Raw genomic sequence first — 22,690 nt, forward strand, 5'->3', positions numbered from 1 at the left:
GGCATCTCGGACTTCGGTGATGCGAGACTTTACGTCGCGTTGTAGGGCACGCATTCGAATACGATTTTCCGCGGTAGGATACCTATCGTAGGCACGGATCGAGGCGTTCTTAGCTCGAAGGAGCTCCCTAATATCGTCGGGCAATTCGAAGCGGTGAAAGAAGTCCTCCGCCACAACTTGCTTCGATGACCTATCTAATGTCGAGGTGATGTGTGACGTTACGATGTCTATGGCTTCAGCAGTATCCTGAGGAGACCAGCCAGGTCTGCAATTCCGTGTTGGAATATAATAGGAGAGGTATGTGACAAGTTTTCAGCTTGCCTCAAATACCTACCCAAAAATTGGTACCAGCTCTCGGACTAGAATGAACAGACCGTCGAGGCGGTGCGCTCAGTATTCGCGGACTGGGTGAACTGTGACTGGGGGCGTCCAACCTTCCGGTCGATGCATTTTTTCACCGGCTTTTGTTTTTCTTTTACATTTGCTTTCGGCCGGTACCTCCATGACAATGGAGTGCCACCACTGTGATCTAAATGACACCTGATGGTGTCAACGATGTGGCATCCTGCTCTGTCGATTTTGTTGAGGGCGCGATAGACTAGGTGACAACTAGGTGTCAGTAGGCCGAGAGGCAGAGTCGCATCCCATTTAAAGGCGATTTTTCGCCAGAGGAGGAGTTTACGAAGGCTCTGGGCGACTTGTTCTTCCAGGAACAAGCACTAGCTTGATGAAACGGAAGAACAGCGAGCCCAGAGCGGGTGAGCGTCAAAAATGTGCCGTGGCCCTCTCCACGCCACTTGTGAATGCATTTAACTCACGAAGCTATCCTTCAAATATGAAGTCTGCTTCGGAGGCGCTCGGGCAACAGTTAGCAAATCCCAACCCTCCTGGCTGAGCCTTTGCTCGCCCATCTAACCTGACGAAACTGGAAAGGCCTCCGGATCACAAGTAATCCTTACTCCTAAATTGGATACTTCTCTTTTTCGATGTTAACTTCAGTCGCAGATAAAATTGTAAGCTTAAATTGAAATTACTGATCCCTTGAACCTGATCTTTTGACCACTGCATGGACAAAAAAATGTAAGTGTTAGACAATACCGAATTAAATACTTGAATCAAATTGAATTAATTGTATATTTACATTTTAAAAAGAATTAAGAAAATGAACTAGTTTACTATATAAAGCGGTTGTTTATTGAATTTGTTTGTCAATTTGGTTATAGCAACGTAAGAAAAGTTACCAAATAATTTATTAAGATGGCCCCTACACCTCAAGACAACAAGGTACTAGAAGATGTACCGAAGCAACCTGTCATCGGCGAAAGGGTTGTAATTTCCGGAATGTCTGGCCTGTACCCTGACTGTAAATCTGTTAAGGATTTGGCAGATATTTTGTATAATAAGGTTCGTAACTTGACACTTTAAACTGTGCTATCGTAACATGACGCCCAATTATATCGAATGATGCGACTGTGCAGGGATCCAAATCGCACATTAAGATAATATCTATTTATTTTAAAGAAATATGTAATAAAATTGTGTTATAATTTAAAAACAAAACAATTTTATAAGCCATTATGGTGGTAGGGCGAAATATTGTAAAATACGTAAGTACTATCTACGTCTACCGCGAAGTAGACATACCTTATGGTTTGAAGGATGGGACCGCTGTCATGTATTTTCAAACTACAATGTAGTGTCTCAAGATGTGCAGCGACATTCACAATATGTTTATGGGTTACGATGATCACTTAGTCGCATTGTCTTTAACAAAAAACTATAATAATATACATATTATACATACAAAAAATATACATAAAACTCTCAATTTTAAGTATTTTATGATATATACGATCTAATTACTTTACTCTTCTAGAAAGATCCTATAACATCCGAGCGTCAACGTTGGAGTTATTCCCACCCTGAAGTGTCACAATGCACTGGAAAGCTCCTTGATCTTGACCGTTTCGATGCTCAATTCTTCAAGGTGCATTTTCGTCTTGGAAACAGCATGGATTCAATGGGAAGAAAAGTGCTGGAGCAAACATATCAAGCAATATATGATGCCGGTAAATAGTTCAAGTTTGTTACGATATTACTTAGATAGACAAAGAAAATACAAAGTATACAGAACATAGAGCTCGAAAGGCATAATCGATATGTAATTCTGTTCAAGTGCAATCGAATATTTGACTGACTCGGCGAGCATAGATAATACACATAAATTAGTCAGTTAGTGCGACTAACTTTTTCACTGGTGGTAGGACATGTTATGAGTCCGCACGGGTAGGTACCCCCACCCCGCCTATTTCTGCCGTGAAGCAGTAATGCGTTTGGGCTTGAAGGGTGGGGCAGCCGTTGTTTATTTATACTGAGACCTTAGAACTTATATCTCAAGGTGGGTGGCGCATTTACGTTGTAGATGTCTATGGGCTCCAGTAACCACTTAACACTAGGTGGGCTGTGAGCTCGTCCACCCATCTAAACAATAAATAAAAAACTACTAGGCCGACTTTCATCCACTTTTTCATAAACAAATTCAGCATATTGTTTTTTTTTTATAATTTATATATAATTTTAAAAAATCCAAAAAAAGTTAGTACAATAAGTGAATTGACAAACCCTGAATTGCGCTCACGACATTTTTAAGAAAAAAATGGATGCTTTGGAAGTTCTGAAATTAATATTAGAACTGGGTTCTACAGAAAAAAAAAGCCGGTCCATGGAATCCTTCCCTTTGTTAATTTCTACAAATAAATCAAGGGCCTTTTAATGCAGTGGGCATCTGGTTTGTGCTACTAGGATTCAGCGTCGTGGACTTAGGTTAACGGTTCTAAGTCGTCGACTATCGCCTCGGCGACCTGTCGGTCGGGCGTCCGAGTTACATCGAGTTAATTTTTATTAGAAATTTGTATTTTATTATTTTTTACTGCTGGAGGCATTGTAAAGTGAGAACAGCTTTTCTAGTAAGTCTTTTAATCTAATAGTGAATAATATCTCTGAAAGCGGTGCAAATCTCGTCAGCCAGTGTCTGTCTTTACAAATTTATGATTACTCGTACTTTCTTTATGTTTGCGGATGCTAGAATAGATATCTTCGCAGCGATCATTCGTAATCGAATCGCTTCCCTGATTTGCCGCGTGCGGGTCAGTCGCAGCAGCTACCTGCGGCTGTTCGTCTAGCGGATGGATCTGGACTGTCCAATAATGCAACACTGGACACGTGTGCATGTTGAACACTCTGGATCCAAACCGGCCTTTAGGTTAAAGGAGTTATGACATTCATTTTTATTTTATGTTTTATTATTATTATTTTATTCCGAGTTGTTGTTATAGCTATATTGGGTACAATTAATTTACCGATATCAAGCGTTATTCTGTTTACAGGTGTTAATCCACAACATCTTGCTGGAAAAAAAGTAGGAGTGTACATTGGGACATGTTTCTCTGAAACTGAAAAGACTAGCTTTTATGTAGCTAACTCTAGGACAGGTTTTGGCATTGCAGGGTAAGTTATACGATTTTAAAATGTATGTTAATAATATATTCAAAAAGAAAAAGATAAACTTTTTTTTTTCATATAAATATTGAAGGGCTGCCAGTATTAAGTGATTACTGGGGCCTATAGGATTGCCAGATTGAAGTGGCAGTGGGCAGGATACATTGTTCGTCGAACATATTTCCGCTGAGACCAAAAAGCTATCTAGTGGCGACGGCGTACCGAAAGACATAGCCTACGTAGATCCTCTCGACGATCTGCTCCAGGCCGTAGGAATCCACTGGAGGCAGTGAATACCGGTTGTAGCGAGGCTTGTGGTAGCTCCATGTCGAGCAGTGGATGTCTGTGGGCAGATAGAGGTCCACAGATTCCTCAATTTTATTGCTCCTTGCTTCCAATATGGTTGGAGTAAATTGCCTGGGATAACGATAGGATAATTCCAATTCATGATTAACTCAGAACGTGGATTACGTGATGCAACATAGAAACCATAGGGAAAGTTGGATTAAAAATGAAGGAAAATAAAAAGGCTACTTACTACATATTATAACAATGACTAGAATCGCGAGTTTTTATGGTCATTATATTCTTGGCGATATTTCGAAATATTTACAGTTTTCGACACGGACGAAACGCACGGATGAAGTTGATCGATATTCAATCGTTAAAGTGGATTTAATTAGAACTAGGACTCACGAATTTTAATAAAAAAACTTTTTATTTATTTATTTTTATTGGTTAGATGTATGGAGAGCCCACCTGGTGTTAAGTAGTTACTGGAGCTCATAGACATCTACGACGTAAATGCGCTACCCACCTTGAGATATAAGTTCTAAGGTCTCATAGTTACGGTAACTTCAAGGCAGAAGGGTGGTGGTACCTACTCGTGCGGACTCACAGGACTTCTATCACTAGTAATTACGCAAATTATAATTTTGCGGGTTTGATTTTTATTACACGATGTTATTCCTTCACCATGGAAGTCAATCGTTAACATTTGTTAAGTTTCATTAGAAAAATTGGTACCCGCCTGGGATTCGAACACCGATGCATCGCTCAACCCGGATGCACCGGACGTCTTATCCTTTAGGATACGACGACTTTCAGCTCAATCAAGATGGACATATACTTTTTACTGAACTAAGTATCTGCAATTATTGTTAACATTCTAGGTGCAGCAAAACTATGTTTGCAAATCGTATTTCATACTGGTTAAATGTCAAAGGACCGTCGATGGCAATAGACGAAGCCTGTTGTAGCTCTACTGCAGCTATTGAACAAGCCTACCTCGCCATGACTCGAGGGGAATGCGAAGCGGCTATCGTCGGAGGAACTAACATATGCCTTCATCCACATTCCTTGATTCATCACGGAAGGTAAACACGACCTTTTAAATATTGTCGGTTATGATTTAAAATTGCAAAGAATGCTCGAAATCAATCTGGGGGTTTTTGAGTTTTTTACCACGGCAACACTGGACACGACATTTGTCACCTCTCGGTTGGCAAGATAGACACACGGGTTGGCCGCACAGCCACAGTATCTCATCATCCCCAACTTTCCCTACCACATCCTCATCCTCCGGCTATGGAATGAGCTCCTCTCCAGGGTGTTTCCCTATGACATGTCCTTCTTCAAAAGAGGCTTGTGGAGAGTATTAAGCGGTAGGCAGTGGCTTGGTTCTGCCCCTGGCATTGCTGAAGTCCATGGGTGACGGTAACCACTGACCATCAGGTATGCTCGTCGGCCTAAAAGGGCCATAAAAAAACTCTGAAACCTCCTATCCTAATGCACAATACGACGAGGTCATCGGTTTGTGGTGAGTGAAAAGCCAATAATTATAATATATTAAGAAAATAAATCACGGCACCGCGCGATCGCGGCGTGTGTTTGACAGGCCCCTCGTGCTGGTTTCCAGAGCCCCAGGTTACCACGAGGGGGCTGGATTCGGATTGAGCAAAGTACAATTTTGAAATATTAATAAACTGAACTTATAAAAATTATTATTATTTAGGTAAAGCTACTACTGAACTTATTAATTCTAGGCTCTTGACTATTTGCATGGATGCGAAAACGAAATCCTTCGATCAAAACGCAGATGGTTGTGCCAAATCGGAAGCTATAAACGTTTTATTTCTTCAGAAGGCCGAAAATGCGCTCAGGTAAAAAAAGCTCAAAATTTTATGACTTCCAAAATGAAACAATATTTTGGAAATTATAAGAGAACAAATAAAAAAATTCTACTACGTAAGCTGCGTTAACTTTCAGAGTTTACGCAGAAATTGTTTTTGTGAAAACAGAATTTACGGCTTTACCAAATGCCGTAACTGGACCAAAGTTTGGATTTTGTCGTGATCCAGATGTCATAGCGAATTTCCTAAAGAAGTTGTATGAAAATGCTGGAGTGTCACCTGATGCTGTTGAATACGTAGAAGCTTTTGGGTCAGGTGAATAAATATTTATTACTGTATCCTAGTTATAGCACAATATAAAGATTCAAGCTGGAGTTTCCTACGAGTAAATCAGTGAATGAATTACTGAACTAAGCTGTACTTATGTAAAAATATCATTAAAGAATAAACCTTAACAACTTATTATTTAATTAATAATCAAATGTTAGGATGTAAAAGATGGATAACACCATACCTTTGCAACATTATTTCAGCTGTATCTGAAGCGGATCGATCAGAACTAGAGACTATCGATAAGGTATTTTGTAATAATAGAAAAGATCCTCTACTGGTCGGCAGTGTGATGTCAAACATAGGTTACAGTGAAGCTGCTACTGGAATCTCCTCCATTACAAAGGTTATTAAAATTTTATTATAAACTAGCTGACCCGGCAGACTTCGTAGTGCCTCAATCGATATGTAAAAGACCTACACTTTTGTACAAAATAAACTTAAAACTAACAAAATGAATCCGTCCGACGGGAGACACATCAAAGGAAAAACAAAATTGTTATTTTTAGTTAATTCCGAGCATTTTCATATTTATCTACCTTTTGAGCCTTCTCTGGACTTCCACAAATAATTCAAGACCGAAATTAGCCAAATCGGTCCAGTCGTTCTCGAGTTTTAGCTAGACTAACGAACAGCAATTCATTTATATATATAGATGGTTCGTTTTAAGTACATTTGTGGTCTTCTACTTTAGGACAACACGACTGATGCCTTTTATTAAGTACTAGCTAACCCGGCAGACTTCGTAGTGCCTCAATCGATAAATAAGAGACCTAAACTTTTGTATAAAATAAACATAAAACAAACAAAAGGAATCAGTCCGACGGGGGGACATCAAAGGAAAAACAAAATTTTTATTTCATTCTGAGCATTTTCATATTTATCTACCTTTTAAACTTTCTCTGGACTTCCACAAATAATTCAAGACCAGAATTAGCCAAATCGGTCCAGCCGTTCTTGAGTTTTAGCGAGACTAACGAACAGCAATTCATTTATATACACATTCATTTACATACATTCATTTAAAACACGCGCCGACATATATATATATATATATATATATACGTTGTTGTCTGTCGAGCTCAGAAGCGAGCGAGTCGCCGTATCAGACTGAACGCTCTTGCGTAATATACGCTCTGAGTTAACATTTCTGGTTTTATTGACTTACGAAGACCGCCCGCTTACCATGTCGCTACCCGAAAGTAGAAATACTCCAACATATATAGGTATAGAAGAACAAGATAATCTAACAGCTCTATGATCTACATTCTTTGGGCTGTCGTAAAAACAATCTTTTAAAGTAACTTGTTGTGTATGTGTATAGTATTAAACTACCATATTGTGATCGGTAACCGCTATCAAACCGGTATACACTACTTAAAAAAATATATATATTAAAAATACAATTTGTAAAAAAAACACTATAATTAATATTATAAAGATAGATTGCAGCTGATGGCGATGTCTACGACACAAGCCACCGGTGGTTAGGACTTCAGAGTGAGAAACCTCCTCATAATACGCGCAGTATCGAGGATAATTGCCTTCTGTATCAGGCTCCTAACCCCGCTGGATAACGAAAGTTTGTTAAGGTGTTGATCGAAACTTTTTGCTATCCAGCAGCGTACCGATTATTATTATTATTATTATTGTAAGCTAGCACTAACTATTATATACTATCATTCCACACCCACAAAGAAATCATGAGTTGCGATTTAAATACTGGAACCACCATTATGCAACACAACTGGGACTTCAGTCCAGGCTTTTCGGGTGGGTGACTGTATAATGTTCTAATGTTTATTGGTTCGGCTTCATACCCATCCGTATTTAACGGTTCACCACGAGGATGCCCATCTGACAGTATACCATTAACGATTTACATGTAATGAAAAAAATAACATTTTGCTTAATCCTAGGTATTACTAGGATACGAAACAGGTGTACTAGCAGGTAACTTGCACTATACAACACCTAGAGCTGATATCAGTGGAATCCGCAACGGAAGAATACGCGTATTGAGTGAAAATATTCCGTTCAGTCGCAACTACACAGCCGTCAATGGCATCTCAGTGACTGGTGTCAATTCTCATGTACTTTTAAAAGGACACTACAAACCAAAGGTAAATGTATTTTATGTAGTTAAACACGGAGAGAGTAAGTAACAAGCCGAGTTGATTCCCTTAATTTTTTTCCACAGGATCTCAGCCGCTACCAGGCTAGTATACCATATTTGGTGACCATTTCGGGAAGGCAAGATTCGGCTGTTAAAAACCTTTTGGGTGACTTAAAATCACGTCAAATAGATCCTGAAGAAATAGCCTTATTACATAATATTCACCAAACAAACGTTTCCGGTCATATGGGACGAGGGTTTGCGATTTTAGGTGACTATCCTGATTACTAATTGCTACAAGCGAAAATATATATAACTTTAATCCAACTACTTACGGATAATGTATGTAATTTACAGATACAAACGATGCGCAGAAAACTATTTGTCTAAAAGAAAGAGCAGAATACTTTGACGATAGAAAACGTCCATTGTGGTTTGTGTACAGCGGGATGGGATCGCAATGGCCTACGATGGGATCACAACTAATGCGGATTCCTATATTTGTGGCTTCTATTGAAAGGTAAAGTAATACGAATAATAAAACACGGCTGTATCAGTTTATCACATTTTAATTTCGGCTACTAAAAATATTGTAAATATGTTTCAGGTGCCGAAAAGTATTGGAACCTAAAGGGGTGGACATTGTGCACATACTAACATCACCCGATAAAGCAATTTTCGACAACATTTTACATTCGTTCGTTGGCATAGCTGCCGTTCAGATTGGACTTACTGATATTTTAAGGGCACTAGAAATAAAACCAGATAAAATAATCGGTACGAGCAAAGTTGAATATTTCATATTTAAATCTATTCGGCAATGGAACTAATTTAGTTCATAATTTAAGCTTTTAATTTTCATATTTTTTATTTAATCATTTTTCTTAATACAAGACAACACAGCACCTTAAAATTTTTCAGGTGTTATCATGTAATATTTTTAAGCGCTGGCCGGATCCAAATATTTCATACGTGCAATACGTTTACGATTACGATAGGGAGCTAATTGTTTACTGCCGTATTTGTGATAATTTCAAATGGAAATCAGGTCACAGTGTAGGAGAGTTGGGGTGCGCTTACGCAGATGGGTGTTTAACTGCAGAAGAGATGATACTATCGGCGTACAGTCGTGGTCTTGTTTCGGTACAGACTCCATTCATACGAGGTTCCATGGCTGCCGTTGGGATAGGACATCAAACGGTAATATTTATCATTTTTTGGTAAACAAAATTTCACACTGTTCATTTGACGATAAAAATGTAACTATGTATTAGGTATCAGCGATGTGTCCAACTTCTATTGAAGTAGCTTGCCATAACAGCTCAGAATCAAGCACAATATCCGGTCCCGCTGAAGATATGAAAAAATTCGTCGCAGAGTTGGCAGCTAAAGGAATATTCGCTAAGGAAGTTCCATGCTCGAATATAGCCTATCATTCAAGATATATTGCAGAAGCAGGTAAATTTACTTAATTATTATTCTTTTTTGTGCATTTATTGACTGGAATTATTGGCTGGATGAGTTTAAGCCTGCCAGTGTGCTGACCGGTGCCGAAGTCTACATTTGACTAGTATGTCTACAATGTACCTATCTTCATCATCATTTTAGCGTTTCCCAGTAGAAACCTATATTCAACAGTGGACAGTTCCACTGTTGAATATAGGCCTCTGCAGTCGATCTCCAGTGTGGTCGGTTCATTTCCATCTGGATCCAACGTGACCCAGCGATTTTCACTAGGTCGTCGGTCTATCTGTACCCGGACTGACATGTCGATCCAGGCGTCCGTCGCGTGCAAACGTGCTCATCAACCACTCGATCGCTCGACCTCTGGTCGTGGCACATCTGGCGTCCAAGTGCTTTCTCGGAAGTTACTACCTGTGATACTTGCGTCGCATCGCCATCTGTGAACGGTCGGACCGCCTGAATTCCTGAAACTCCTTTGGCAACTCAGTGGGCCCTTTGTGATCAGTTGGTAATTCAATCCAAACGTCGAAGAACTCCTGCGCTGGGGCCTTGTCGCAAGATGAGCATACTTTAGTCCCGGGGCAGCCCCCTTGGGCACTCAACAAGCATGGAATCGACCAATGCTCTATTTGCGGAATTACTCCGCCTACAACACCCGAAGTTAATTTTGGATTTTCTAGCATTCAAGGCCGATCACGTCGCGAATCCTCTCACGGATTCTCTCACGCTCGCCGCTCCCGAGTCTCTTGTGCCCCGCGCGCAAAACTTCCTCGTAGTATACCGCGGCCTCTGTCGCGCTCGCCACTCCTGCGTCGTCCACCGTGGCCTCTGTCGTACCCACCTCCTCGTCCTCCGACTCTAACTCGGAGGTCGACTTCGCCCTTGCCTCATTGATTGACGGATACACCTTCGTACAAAAGGATAAAAAGCGCGCCGTGGAGTCCCGAGCTGCCGTTGCTATACGTGTAGTAGTTATACGTAGCATCCCCAAGGAGTCGCTCGATCTCCCATGCTGGCTAACATCGAAGCATCAATATGCTGAATCTCACATCGGTTTATCTTCTACATAATAAGATCGTTCTAAGCAGTGATATATTCAATAAGGCACGCTACTCTATTTGACACATTCGTGACAAACACTATGATATTTATGAGAGACTTGTGGACAATAAACCCAACACCACCTTGGGACTTTTGCTCTCTCTCTCGGTAGTAGAACAAGTGGTCGAACTAGGTGGTAGCCGGGCCTCTGTCAGGGATTCCAAAGAAGATTCGTCGTGGCCTAACGGATAAGACATTCGGTGCATTTTTATCTAGCGACGCACCGGTGTTCGAATCCAGCAGGCGGGTCCCAATTTTTCTGATGAAATACGTACTTATGATATCTTCACGATTGGCTTCCACGGTAAAGGAATAAATAACATCGTGTAAAAAATCAAACCCGCAAAATTATAAATTGCGTAATTACTGGCGGTAAGAAGTCTTTTGAGTCCGCACAGTATGTACCACCACCCTGCCTAATTCTGTCGTGAAGCAGTAATGCGTTTCAGTTTAAAGGGTGGGGCGAGCCCTTAGAACTCAATCTCATCTCAAGATGGGTAGCGGCATTTACGTTATAAATGCCTATGGCCTCCAGTTACCACTTAACGCCAGGTGAGCCTTGAGTTCGTCCACCTATCTAAGCAATAAATAAATAAGAAGAAAGGTTGACTGCCCGGACCCATAGAGCTATAGGTCTTTCCAAGGCGATGGAGCGAATAATAAATACGCAATTCCTGAAGTTTGTTGAGGACCGCCAACTAATCAGTGACCGACAGTACGGATTCCGTCATGGTCTCTCAGCCGGCGGTATTCTTGTATAGCTTACTCACAGGTGGACTGGAATCTTGGAGAGCAAGGGCGAGACTCCTAGTTGTAAGCCTTGATATCGCGAAGGCCTTCGACAGGGTCTGGCATAGGGCACTTCTGCCGAAGTTACTATCTTACGGAATCCTGGAGGGTCTCTGCAAGTGGATCGCTAGCTTTTTGAATGGACGGAGCATCCCGGTCGTTTTAGACAGTTTCTGCTCGGATACCATGGCCATTATCGCTGACGTTTCCCAAGGGTCGGTGCTCTGTCTGCTATCTATTGATGGCACGCATTGCTATGCGCATGACAGCGCAGATGTGCGATATATCGGCCATCAGAGCCTTTTGTCGGAGCGTGGTGTAGGAGAGATGATCAAAACATGTTGTGAGCGGAGAGCTCTCTGGGCGAGTCTCCGAGTGGGGTGAATTTAACTTAGTTTAATTTTTGTTTACAATTTGTTTAGCGCAATCGCACAGCTCCGAGCTAGCATGATGGTGATTGGTTAACATCGCTAATGGACGTCGACGATTAGAATGATATATGATGAAGAAATAAACCTTATGTATTTTTTCTTTTAAATAGTTTAAATGAAAAATTACAATTTTAAAATCACTAAATTACTAAGTACAATATATTTTGCTCCATTAGTGTTGAATGTTTCAGGACCTACTCTATTGGAATATTTAAAGGGAGTAATTAAAACTCCAAAATTACGAAGTGATCGTTGGCTTTCTACATCGATTCCTCAGCACAAATGGAATGAGCCTGTTGCTAAGTATTCATCCGCTGAATACCACACTAATAATTTATTGGTAAATACTTCAAAAAAACCTTAATATAAAACTTTCGAGGCGAAATTGTCCAGCTATATTAATTAATCTTGCTTCATCAATTTATATAGGGCCCTGTTTTGTTTGAAGAAACTGCCAATTTAATACCATCGAATGCTGTGGTCATTGAAATTGCACCTCATGGCTTACTTCAAGCAATACTTAAACGCTCATTGCATTCAGATTGTCGTAATATAGCTCTAACACGAAAAGCGCATCCAGACAATGTAGCATTACTACTTGAGGCTGTTGGAAAGTAAGTAGCTTCAGCATGTCTTATAATAAAATAAAACGCATGCCACTACTCGTTGAAAGGATAAAATTTTGTTTCAGCTTGTATATGGAAGGATATAATCCAAGACTACAGGAATTATATCCGAAAGTAGATTTCCCAGTGGCGACTGGAACACCAATGCTGTCCCATTTAGTGGAATGGGTCCATGCTGAAAAATGGTAACTACAATATTGACTTTGAAGACAATCTAATCTGTGTGTAATGATTACTTAACTACCTAAAATTTTATTGTATAGGCCATTACCGCTCTATATGTCGGCCCATAGAAAAACTGCTGCTTCCTGTAAATTTATTATTACCATTCATGATGATGAAAATAAGTATTTCAGTGGAAATGAAATAAGAGGTAATTAAATTATTTATTCATAGTTCATTTATTTATTTATTTATTGAAATGTTATTAATATCTTTTGCATTTAAAGCAAATTAACTATTCTGCGAGACGACTAAATATTTTTTATTTTCACTCTAAGCTGTATCTATGACAAGAAATATGGGTCATAAATAATATGACTGATTACAATAACTATAGGTACTTATAGTTATGTCCCTAAGAATGGGTTAATTTGATGTTTTATGTTAATTTTGTTTCTTCAGGTAAAACTTTGTTTCCATTTGCGGCTGTATTAGTAGCAGTATGGGACACCCTGGCTATGTCAATTCAAGCCCAACGAAAACAAATTTCAGTAATGTTCCGTGAGATAAAACTTTTCTCTGAACCGACACTTCATGATCAGAGTCAACTAAGATTGACTGTAGCCCTGCATAGGGGCACGGGAAGATTTGAGGTAGCGTTTTAATATAATTTATTGTATTGTAACGATTGTTACCTAATCTAGACTAATAATGTTTATTTATAACATCCCCTGTAAAATTATTCATTTTTGATTAGGTTTAGACGTATGTAGTATGTAACGGAATCTTTGAACATGATTAAGATCCCCTACAAAACGTCAGATTAACTCGAAATTTGGCATATTTATCAAAAACCGATGACAATTCAATATTTTAAACAGTTAAACCAGTTATTTACTTTCGGTAGTCAAAGCAACAAATTCATTTGAGCGCCTCCGTTTTTTCACTTAGCAAATTAGAAACATTAATTTGCTTGAATGTAAATACATTAATGAATAATTTACGATATATAATGCTACTTAAACTAAAAAATTAAAAATAAATAATAGTTTAAAAAAAACTAAAAAGCACGCTTTTATAGAAAATTCAACTAATAAATAGAAAATAAATTTATTGTAAACAAAGCTTTTAATACTAAACAGAAGAGAAACAGGTTTATTTTGTTACCTCCTGTTCCCTTCCGATACTGCTGCTCCAGACATACTGATGCAAATACTCGTCCACAGTGTCTGTTGGTAGTGAGATCTATATGTATAGTGACAGCAAATGTTCTGAACAACTTACCTCTAAGATTAGAGATGCTTAGCACACTTTTCTATTTAATTTTAATTAATCGTTTCTGTATCAGGACGAACGATGTTCCACACATCATCAACCACATATGAAACATTTTTTAAAAAATCTTGATAAGTTGTCACCGTTAAAATAGGGAATTCCTTCAAGTTTAAAATTTAATTTCGAGTTCGAAGCTTTTAATAGCTTTGTCTGTTATTCAGATTTCTTTCTGGTCATTGTATTTAGAGAATGCGTTGCTCTCTCAATATGCCCTCAAATTTTGTATTGATGTTTCGTATCAATTTGCTTTACCAATCTTAGCGATCGAAGATTTTTTTCATGACCAGTATATAAAACAGAGTTGCCATAAGTTTCATCCCCTTAGCTTTTCACCCCCATCACCTGGCAATGAATTACATAGCATGCGAAGGTTACGTCGAAGAAATATAGTCCATTATGTTTTTAGGTTTTGGATGAATTTATCAAAGTGGCAACGGGTTATATCACAAACGTTGAAAAAGTATATAACTTTACTACTGAAACTTCATTAAAATGTAATGGTGTGGAAATAAAGAGCAATGATATTTATGAACTTTTAAAAGTACGCGATTATTCCTACGGGTAAGTATTTTTTTTAAATTTCAGAATTTTATTGTAAATTAGAGGTACCATGATCATTATATTTCGACTTCGTTTTGTTTCTTCTACTAAATAAATATTTTTCAATGCTAATGCTAGAAGTAGCTGTGAATGCAATTCAAAGCTGTCACTGCGGTAAAACGAACAATCTGTTACAATCATCTTAGAAGGTATCTTCTTGTATTCTGAGAATTTATTTAATTGTATTATTTGAAAATAGATTATACTAATGTTTGTTTCTCGTTTTTAAAGAACTTCAGAATTGTACGCTAACCATGTAGATCAGTACGACGGCAGATGAGCAGATTCCGATCCTGATCGTGTCTAGTCACCGTCGCTTATTTTTGGCACCTAAATACACGATTACAACGCTAGTTATTGCCGAGACATCTTAGCAAAACTTTTCGCCGGAAATTTTATAGCCTCACAATTTACCATACCGTACCAGAGCGACGCTGATTCTAGAGTCGGATAGTGCGTACCAAAAATTATCTTGAGATAAGATGAAACTGACGGGATCATTCCCATCAATTCACTTATGTATATGCCATCGATGCTCGGCGACGACGAGTCGTGGAAGGCGATGCTCGACTTCTGCGAGTGCACCATCTCGCAGAAGGAGGCGGCGGGGCGCGTGAGAGACGCACAATCCCGCCGCCGTCGAGCGGGGGCCAGGGAGGCGGATCTTGCCTAAGCCCTGGCCCTCTAAGTGTTTCGGGTCCCCCTCACATGTCGGTCTGGGGAACGGCGAGGGGGGCCTAAGAAGACGACGTGCAAACTGCTCTGCACGCGTTTTACGCAAGAGCATCCGGGTGATGGAAGGCCGGCTATCCTCGACTCACGCTGGTTCTGGTCCAGCGGGGTATTCCGTAGGATAGCTCACTCTAACCGGCGCCATCTAGGCGGGCTTCGGATAGCCTGCCGACCGAGAGGGCTGGTGGTCGTGGCGCCGACGACCGCCGGTCCGGCGTCCCGAGGGGGAGGGTGATGGGAGAGATGTGCTCCGCACTAAACGCTTCACTTTCCCCCCTCTGCCTCTTCATGAGTTCTGTCTCATGCGAGGTTTGGACGTTGGTTGTTGAGCGACAGGAGGTTTTAGTCAGTTCGACTCTGACATGCCCCGCCCTCCATCCCCAGTGGAGGGCGGAAGTCCGGCGATTTCCTCCTGACAAAAAAAAAAAAAAAATATATGCCATACTTTGTATAGGTACTGACTAAGCTTTTCTTTCTAAGATTATATTCTGTTTGTGTAATTGAATAGTTTCATAGATACGTCTTCGTATTATGAAATCATTACTAAAAAGTGATTTTAGCATCGCTCCGAGCAGAAAAACTGGATACCCTATATTCATTCACAGTGCTCTGAAATGACCTTGGCTCACTAGTTCTGACTTTTAGGACATGTTCCTCTTCTTAAGAGGTAGGCAGTGGCATGCCCCTGATGTTACTGGCATCCGTGAGTAATAATAACCACACACCGTTATGAGGACCATATGCTCTTAGCCTTCAAAAACAATAAAAAAGTATTTCTCCTAGATACTGCTACCCTAAAGTAATGTTATTAGTTCTATTTATCATTACAGCGAAGACTTCCAGACTATACATCAAGGAAACTCGGCTTTAGATTCATTTTCAATGCTCTGGAACAACAATTGGGTAACACTTATTGATGGTCTGCTACAAGTTAATGTATTGAGGCAACGACACGTCGGAGTATCTCAGCCCACAGAAATTAGAAATCTGAGTATAAATGTTTCTGAACATGAGAAGCATATCACGAACGTTGATGGCAAGAATGTAGTGCAGGCCCGTGTTTTCAAACAATATGAGACTACAACGTAAGTTCTATACTTACATTAACAAGCAACCTTACTAGATGTCTTATGACTAAGATGATCTTGATCTCATTAGATTATATAATACATTAATAAAGTATATGGTTCATAGATTTCACCTCTTACGTCGCGTATTCGATTGGCGAAGTCGAGTGTATGAGAATGTTAGGATTTTTGGAGTCAAAGTATGCAGCGGCCTCTACTCCTAAAAAACGAACATTTTTTTAAATAATTTAATGATAAAAATTTTTTTGGATTACATTGGTGGACAGCTCGCGACCCACCTGGTGTTAAGTGGTTTCTGGAGCCTATGGACATCTACGTAAATGCCGCCACCCACTTTGAGACTTGAGTTCTAAGGTCTCGCTTTTAACAGTAAAACGGCTGCCCCGCCCTTCAAACCGAAACGCATTACTGCTTCACGGCAGAAATAGGTAGGGTGGGTGGTATCTACCCGTGCGGACTCACAAGAGGTCCTACCACCAGTAAAAATCAGATGAGGAGGATCGAAAATTACATGTCTAGGGCAACGGCAGCTGTACATTGCCTCGTCGCGGGGTCGTCAAGGGCGAGGATGTAATTTACGACGAATATAATAAGAGAGTTATCGTGCTATACCACTTTCTCGAAGAATGTGTTAAGTCTTGAGATATCCCCTTAGATACAACCATTGCTTTTTAAGTGATATTAATTTTAAAGTGTTACGTATTTGCAGATGTGGAGGTGTGACTTTACAGGGAGTTACATTCCATCATTTGCCACATCTGACAGAAAAAACCGTTACACTAAGCTCATCAGGCGTTAAGACCGAATTAAATGTAAGTAATTGATTGGTAAATAAATAAACGTTACGCTTCCAACGGCCAACGGAATTATATTATGTGTTACGAGACCGAAAAAAACATTAAGAGTTAAAACAAGCGCACTAAGACCTTCATTATCAAATATATTTCACAAAGATACAGACCCCCAACGGGGGGATAACGTGAACAATGACGTGGTTGTGGTTTGACATGAAAAGCGTTTTTATGTCAGTGAAGAAAGGAAAAACTAAATTAATCATAATTCTAAAGCCGGGTATCCACTAAAGAAAAACTCGGGTCGAGCAGCCTCGACTTCAAGTAAACATCCTGAACTGAGGCTGTTTGCTTTGAGGCAAAGGCTCGAGGCACGTTGTAGATCAGCCCGAGGCGAGTCGCCGCAACTCGATTCGGCAGTTTAAAGCCAAAACGCGATGGCAGCAGATGCGCGACTGGTGCCATCATATCTGATGTCTGATAAAAAATAGAAATGGTCGTAGGCAAACCATTTTGAAATATATAATATGTCGTCTCGTCATCTAATTAAAATAGATGAATCCTCTTCCTTGCGTCGATAATCCTCAGTGCTGAGGGTCGTGGCCTATTCTAATAACTTTCTCCTGCTTTATCTTGCGCCATTCCTGCCTGTCCTCGGCTGTGTGGATAGAAACGTGGACTGAGGTATTAAGAGTGGAGCGTGTTTGGTCCGACCAGCGCCATTGGATTTCTGCCTCTGGGCCTTCTTCCGCATACCTTGCCTGTTACCAGCAGCTTTTCCAGATTGTCACCTCTCTTTCTGGCGATATGTCCAAAGAACTCGAAACTCCTCCGCGCGCATGTAGTGCTCAGGCGCATTGGAATCTTGAGCTCTGTAAGAATGGATTTGTTGATTCTGTGTTCTGTCCGACGAGTCCAGAGCATTTTCCTCCAGCAACACATTTCAAACGCGTCGATACGTTGGCGGTCGGCTTTCTTGAGGGTCGAAGTGTCTGCGCCGTAGAGAAAAATGGAAAAGACGAGGGAGGTGATGAGCTGATTTTTGGTATTCTTGGAGATGTTTCTGTCCGCCCAAACACGGTCCATTTGGGACATAGCTCTCTTTGCCATACCAATTCTCCTTCTGATGTCCTTTTCGGAGGATCCATTACTAGCTATGACGGAGCCCGGAAAAATGAAATCCTCTACGACTTCCAGGTTTAGCTTATTGGTCATAGTGAGAGAATGGCTACGATCGACCACCATAACTTTGGTCTTTGCTCTGTTTATGAGAAGCCCATTTCTCTGCTGGTTCGTTCCAATTTGCCCAGCAGGGTGCACATTTCCTCTTCGTCGGACGCGAAAAGTGTTGTGTCGTCAGCATAACGCAGGTTTGTGAGCTTCGTTCCATCAATGGAAACACCACCATTCCAGTCCTCGCATACTCGCCGCATTATATACTCCCCAAAGATGTTAAATAAAATAGGAGATAAGGCACAGCCTTGTCTTAAACCATTTTTAAATGAGAAAGGCTTGGAAAGCGTGGCGTCAATCCTGACCATGCCTTGGTTGTCGGAGTATGAAGAAAGACTGGAGCAAGACAATCAAATGTTCCGGAACCCCCAGTTCGCAAAGTACCCTCCATAGGCTTCGTCAGTTAACACAATCAAAAGCCTTGCTGTAATCGATGAAAAATATTACAAGTGAGGTGTTAAATTCGTAAGATTTCTCAATGATTTGTCTAATATTGAGAATTTGCTCTCGAGTGCCTCTACCTTTGACAAAACCAGCCTGCTTTTGGGGAATCTGACAGTAGAGGAAGTATCTTAAGCAGTTATTTATTAATTATATGTAGAATGATTTTGCTGCTGTGAGAGACCAGAGCCAGTGTCCTGTAGTTATTGCAAATCTTAGTAGAACCCTTTTTGTGCAGGGGTAGAATAACTGATTCAGTCCAGTCCTTTGGCCATCTGCCAGTCAGCCAATTCGGTTGCAGTTGTGATGAAGATAGTCGATGCCCCTATCACCCAGGGCTTTCAACACCTAAGCCGTTATTTGGTCGGGTCCTGGGGCTTTCTTGCATTTCAATGCTGCTATGGCTGCTGTTATTTCAGAACGCAGTATTGGGGGCTCCGGCTCTAGGTTGTTCCAGTTTGGACACGATTCCAGTGAGGCATCCGGTTGCTGGTCATAAAGCCTTTCACAGTATCCACGCCACCTCTCAGCTATTACGTCCAAGTCGTGAATTGAATTGCCATCCTCGTCATTGATCACCCATGTTTTCGGTTTGAACTGCCTAGATATGAGGCGGACCTTCTTGGATAAGTATGATGTCTGGAATTTCAAGAAATCATTTTCTATCTCTACGCAAATGTTTGAGAGAAAATTGTTTTTGTCCTTACGACGATTCTTCTTGACTTCTTTCCACAGTTCAAAGTATTTCTTCCTGACCTCAGGACATTGCAGACCCTTCATTCTTTGCTCCTTACAGTTACGGATCAGTTTCCACGTATCGACAGCTATCCACGACTTAGTCTTACCCGACGTATCATTGTCCCTTCCGGTCGCCCTAATTATGTCTAGAGTTGCATTTATTTGGGTTTTCAGATGATTCCAGCATAGATTTGCATTGTCTTCAATAAACACACGTAAAATACGCGGCACGTAAGTTGACCTAAAATATATTATTATATTGAATAGTCGTCCACTAAAATCCCTATTAACACTTTAGTTCCTAATTATATCTGCGCAGATAGCCACCATTTTGGTTCAACTTATATGCCGCGTATTGTTTTTTTTTTATTATTCGTCATTCATTCCTGGCCTCAGTTTCTAAAAGATATGCGCCATATGTCAGCAGCGTTGTTTTAGTTGCTAATAAAGTAGTTGCATTAGCAATTACTTTAACTACAATTACTTACTACAACTACAATTTTTAGGCTTAATAGCCTAAAAATTTTAGGCTATTAAGCCTAAAAATTGTAGTTACAGAATGCACGAAAAAATTACCAGATCCTGTGGTAAGGCTGTTTTTGTGTCGTAATTTTTCTCGTCGATATGACCTTGTCAGATCTGACAGAATGGTAATCTTCTTTTCGATAGTGTCCACTGCAATCCCCAATTTCAAACTAATATCGTTCCACGCATCTTGTTTCACATTTTTTATTTAACGTATCCCAGAGAACAGGTTGACGGCTCATATAATTTTATCAATTTAATAGCAGTGTCGTTGGCAATTACGATTATAAGGGACACGCTCGTTTCCATCAAATACACGGCTCGGATTGAGGCTCCATTGAGCACGGCAAAAAAAACCCACAAAATATGGCTCGGTTCGCGGTAACAAAGTAGCCATACGCGGCGTGCCGCAAGTTGAGGCAGCGTCTCCACTTGTGCGGCCGCGGAGCGAGGCAGCCGCTAGACCCGAGTTTGCCTCTAGTGGATACCCGGCTTAATTGATCTTCATCTTCTATTTAAATATATATTACTAAACGGTTGCATTTTCTCAGAGTGCATTGTTAGGAAGCAATGGCCGCACGCCTTTGCCGCGAAAATTGAATTCCAACTTTAAGCTGGAAACTTCTAAGATTGGAGACATTCACTCACTGTACTGGATGCAAGATTCGCAACATTTCAGTTCTGAAATTGAAGTCAAGGTACATTTTCAGTTCTAATTCTTCTTTATTCATACCAACATTGACTATAAAAATATTATGCTGTTCTCACAGGTACATTATGCTAGCATATCGAGACTAGATGTAGAAAAGGCCATAGGTATGATGAATAAAGCTGCAATAGGAACTGATTCAGACTACAATCATTTTGGTTTCGACTTTAGCGGCGTTACAAAAAGGTAAATTATTTCTGTCAAGCATAAGCCGCCTATGAATTTATGATTGTATACTGTTTATTATTAATATCACGTTTATAGATAGTCCTAAAACCAGGTACAATAAATAACTGTTATACTTTTTTTTTTTTTTTTTCGGGTAGAGGGCCGAACCTCCTACGAGGTCCCCGCGCAAAAGGGGCGCGCGGGGTATGTGAGACTCAACGATCTGCATGGTGTTGTGAGCAGACCGCGGGCCCAAGGATTTTAGGACCCACCCACTAAACGACTCCCCTGCACTCTTACACCCGACGTCCGATCCCCTCCGAGGTCAGAACCCGGATGAGGTAGGGGGGCTACCGCGGTCAACACTACAACCAGACGGCGCGGCTCACCCCAAGGACGCCCAGCCGACGGAGCCTTCGAGGCGAATCGAAGGCTCTGAAACGTCGGCCGTCTCGGTACGGCAGCCCGTCGGGCCGCCCAGACGGTGCCGCTGGTGTCCCGGAATACCCCGCTGGACCAGAACCAGCCTGCCGGGTCGGGACGCGATACACCGTCGACCGGTCGCTCTATTCACTCCACGGCAGCGCGCTAGAGTGCTGGTAGCGCGCCGCGCGGCCTCACCCCCTCAGGTCGCCCCTTGACCTTCACCGGGGGGAGGCCGCCACCTACAGGGGCCGGGACGTACGGGCGTATTCCCGCCTCCGGCCCCCGGCTCGACGGCGACGGATCGGTGCGGAAAGGGAAGAGCTCTCCCTCTCCCGTTCCGCCGCCTCCTTCTGCGAGATGGTGGACTCGCAGAAGTCGAGCATCGCCTGCCAGGACTCGTCGCTGCCGAGCATCGTAGCCACGACGCGCGGCAGCGAGAGGTCCTCTCCAATGACCGCGACGAGGGCGGCGCGCTGCTCGTCAAATCCAGAGCAACGCGCCAGCGTGTGTTCCGCTGTGTCATCCTCGTCGCGGTCCGCGCAGTGGTGGCACTGCGCCGTAATACCTGTTATACTCTTTCAACATATTTTTTCGCTCTAGAAATATATAGTGCAGTGGAGAATAATATTGGGAATATGATCTGACTGAGTATATCATAAATTATTCTGTAACTGTAAATGATATATGAAAGTCATGTGCTTACTACAGAAATAAACTGGATATACATGGTCATAAGTATACGTCTAATTTCTAGTTTGCTAGTAGAATGTTAATGTATTTCTAATTCAGTGGCGAACGCGTCATGGGTATTGTGGTTGATGGCTCATGTAAGCGCACGGTGAGCGCACGTCCAGATCTTCTGTGGCCGATTCCTGATCATTGGGAGTTTGAAGAAGCCGCTACTGTACCAATGGCCTACATGACGGCGTTTTACTGTCTCAATTCGTGTGTTGTAAGTTGAAAATGTGTTAAATATTATAGTGGCAATTATTCTCGTGGTATACTCCATTCAAAAGCGTTAGCTTTTAAAAGTCAAGCTATGACTCGATATAATTGCGTCGTTAATGGTGGTAGGACGTCATATGAGTCCGCACTGGTAGGTACCACCACCCTGACTATTTCTGCCGTGAAACAGTAATGCGTTTCAGTTTGAAGAGTGGGGCAACCGTTGTACTGTGAAAAACTGAGACCTTAGAATAACTCCTATCTCAAGGTAGGTGGCGACATTTACGTTGTAGATGTCAATGGGCTCCAG

At 41.2% G+C, this 22,690-nt stretch overlaps 1 protein-coding gene across 1 annotated transcript in view; it reads left to right on the forward strand.

The window, feature by feature from the left end:
• Positions 1–1,207: 1,207 nt before the first annotated feature.
• LOC101742328 (fatty acid synthase) overlaps positions 1,208–22,690 on the forward strand; it is a 34,736-nt gene continuing 13,253 nt past the window's right edge. Inside the window, exons 1-24 of the mRNA XM_038016584.2 lie at positions 1,208–1,404; positions 1,877–2,069; positions 3,387–3,507; positions 4,671–4,874; positions 5,544–5,660; positions 5,767–5,945; positions 6,164–6,306; positions 7,880–8,083; positions 8,161–8,347; positions 8,434–8,596; positions 8,684–8,853; positions 9,125–9,276; positions 9,351–9,534; positions 12,053–12,201; positions 12,291–12,475; positions 12,553–12,672; positions 12,751–12,860; positions 13,112–13,302; positions 14,391–14,545; positions 16,147–16,401; positions 17,114–17,216; positions 20,684–20,830; positions 20,903–21,027; positions 22,225–22,387. Coding sequence (XP_037872512.2) covers positions 1,258–1,404; positions 1,877–2,069; positions 3,387–3,507; positions 4,671–4,874; positions 5,544–5,660; positions 5,767–5,945; positions 6,164–6,306; positions 7,880–8,083; positions 8,161–8,347; positions 8,434–8,596; positions 8,684–8,853; positions 9,125–9,276; positions 9,351–9,534; positions 12,053–12,201; positions 12,291–12,475; positions 12,553–12,672; positions 12,751–12,860; positions 13,112–13,302; positions 14,391–14,545; positions 16,147–16,401; positions 17,114–17,216; positions 20,684–20,830; positions 20,903–21,027; positions 22,225–22,387 — 3,867 coding nt within the window. The 5' untranslated portion in view covers positions 1,208–1,257. The remainder of the gene's footprint in view (positions 1,405–1,876; positions 2,070–3,386; positions 3,508–4,670; positions 4,875–5,543; positions 5,661–5,766; positions 5,946–6,163; positions 6,307–7,879; positions 8,084–8,160; positions 8,348–8,433; positions 8,597–8,683; positions 8,854–9,124; positions 9,277–9,350; positions 9,535–12,052; positions 12,202–12,290; positions 12,476–12,552; positions 12,673–12,750; positions 12,861–13,111; positions 13,303–14,390; positions 14,546–16,146; positions 16,402–17,113; positions 17,217–20,683; positions 20,831–20,902; positions 21,028–22,224; positions 22,388–22,690) is intronic.

The sequence above is a fragment of the Bombyx mori genome, chromosome 16 (assembly GCF_030269925.1).
Source record: "Bombyx mori chromosome 16, ASM3026992v2".
Lineage (NCBI taxonomy): Eukaryota > Metazoa > Arthropoda > Insecta > Lepidoptera > Bombycidae > Bombyx > Bombyx mori.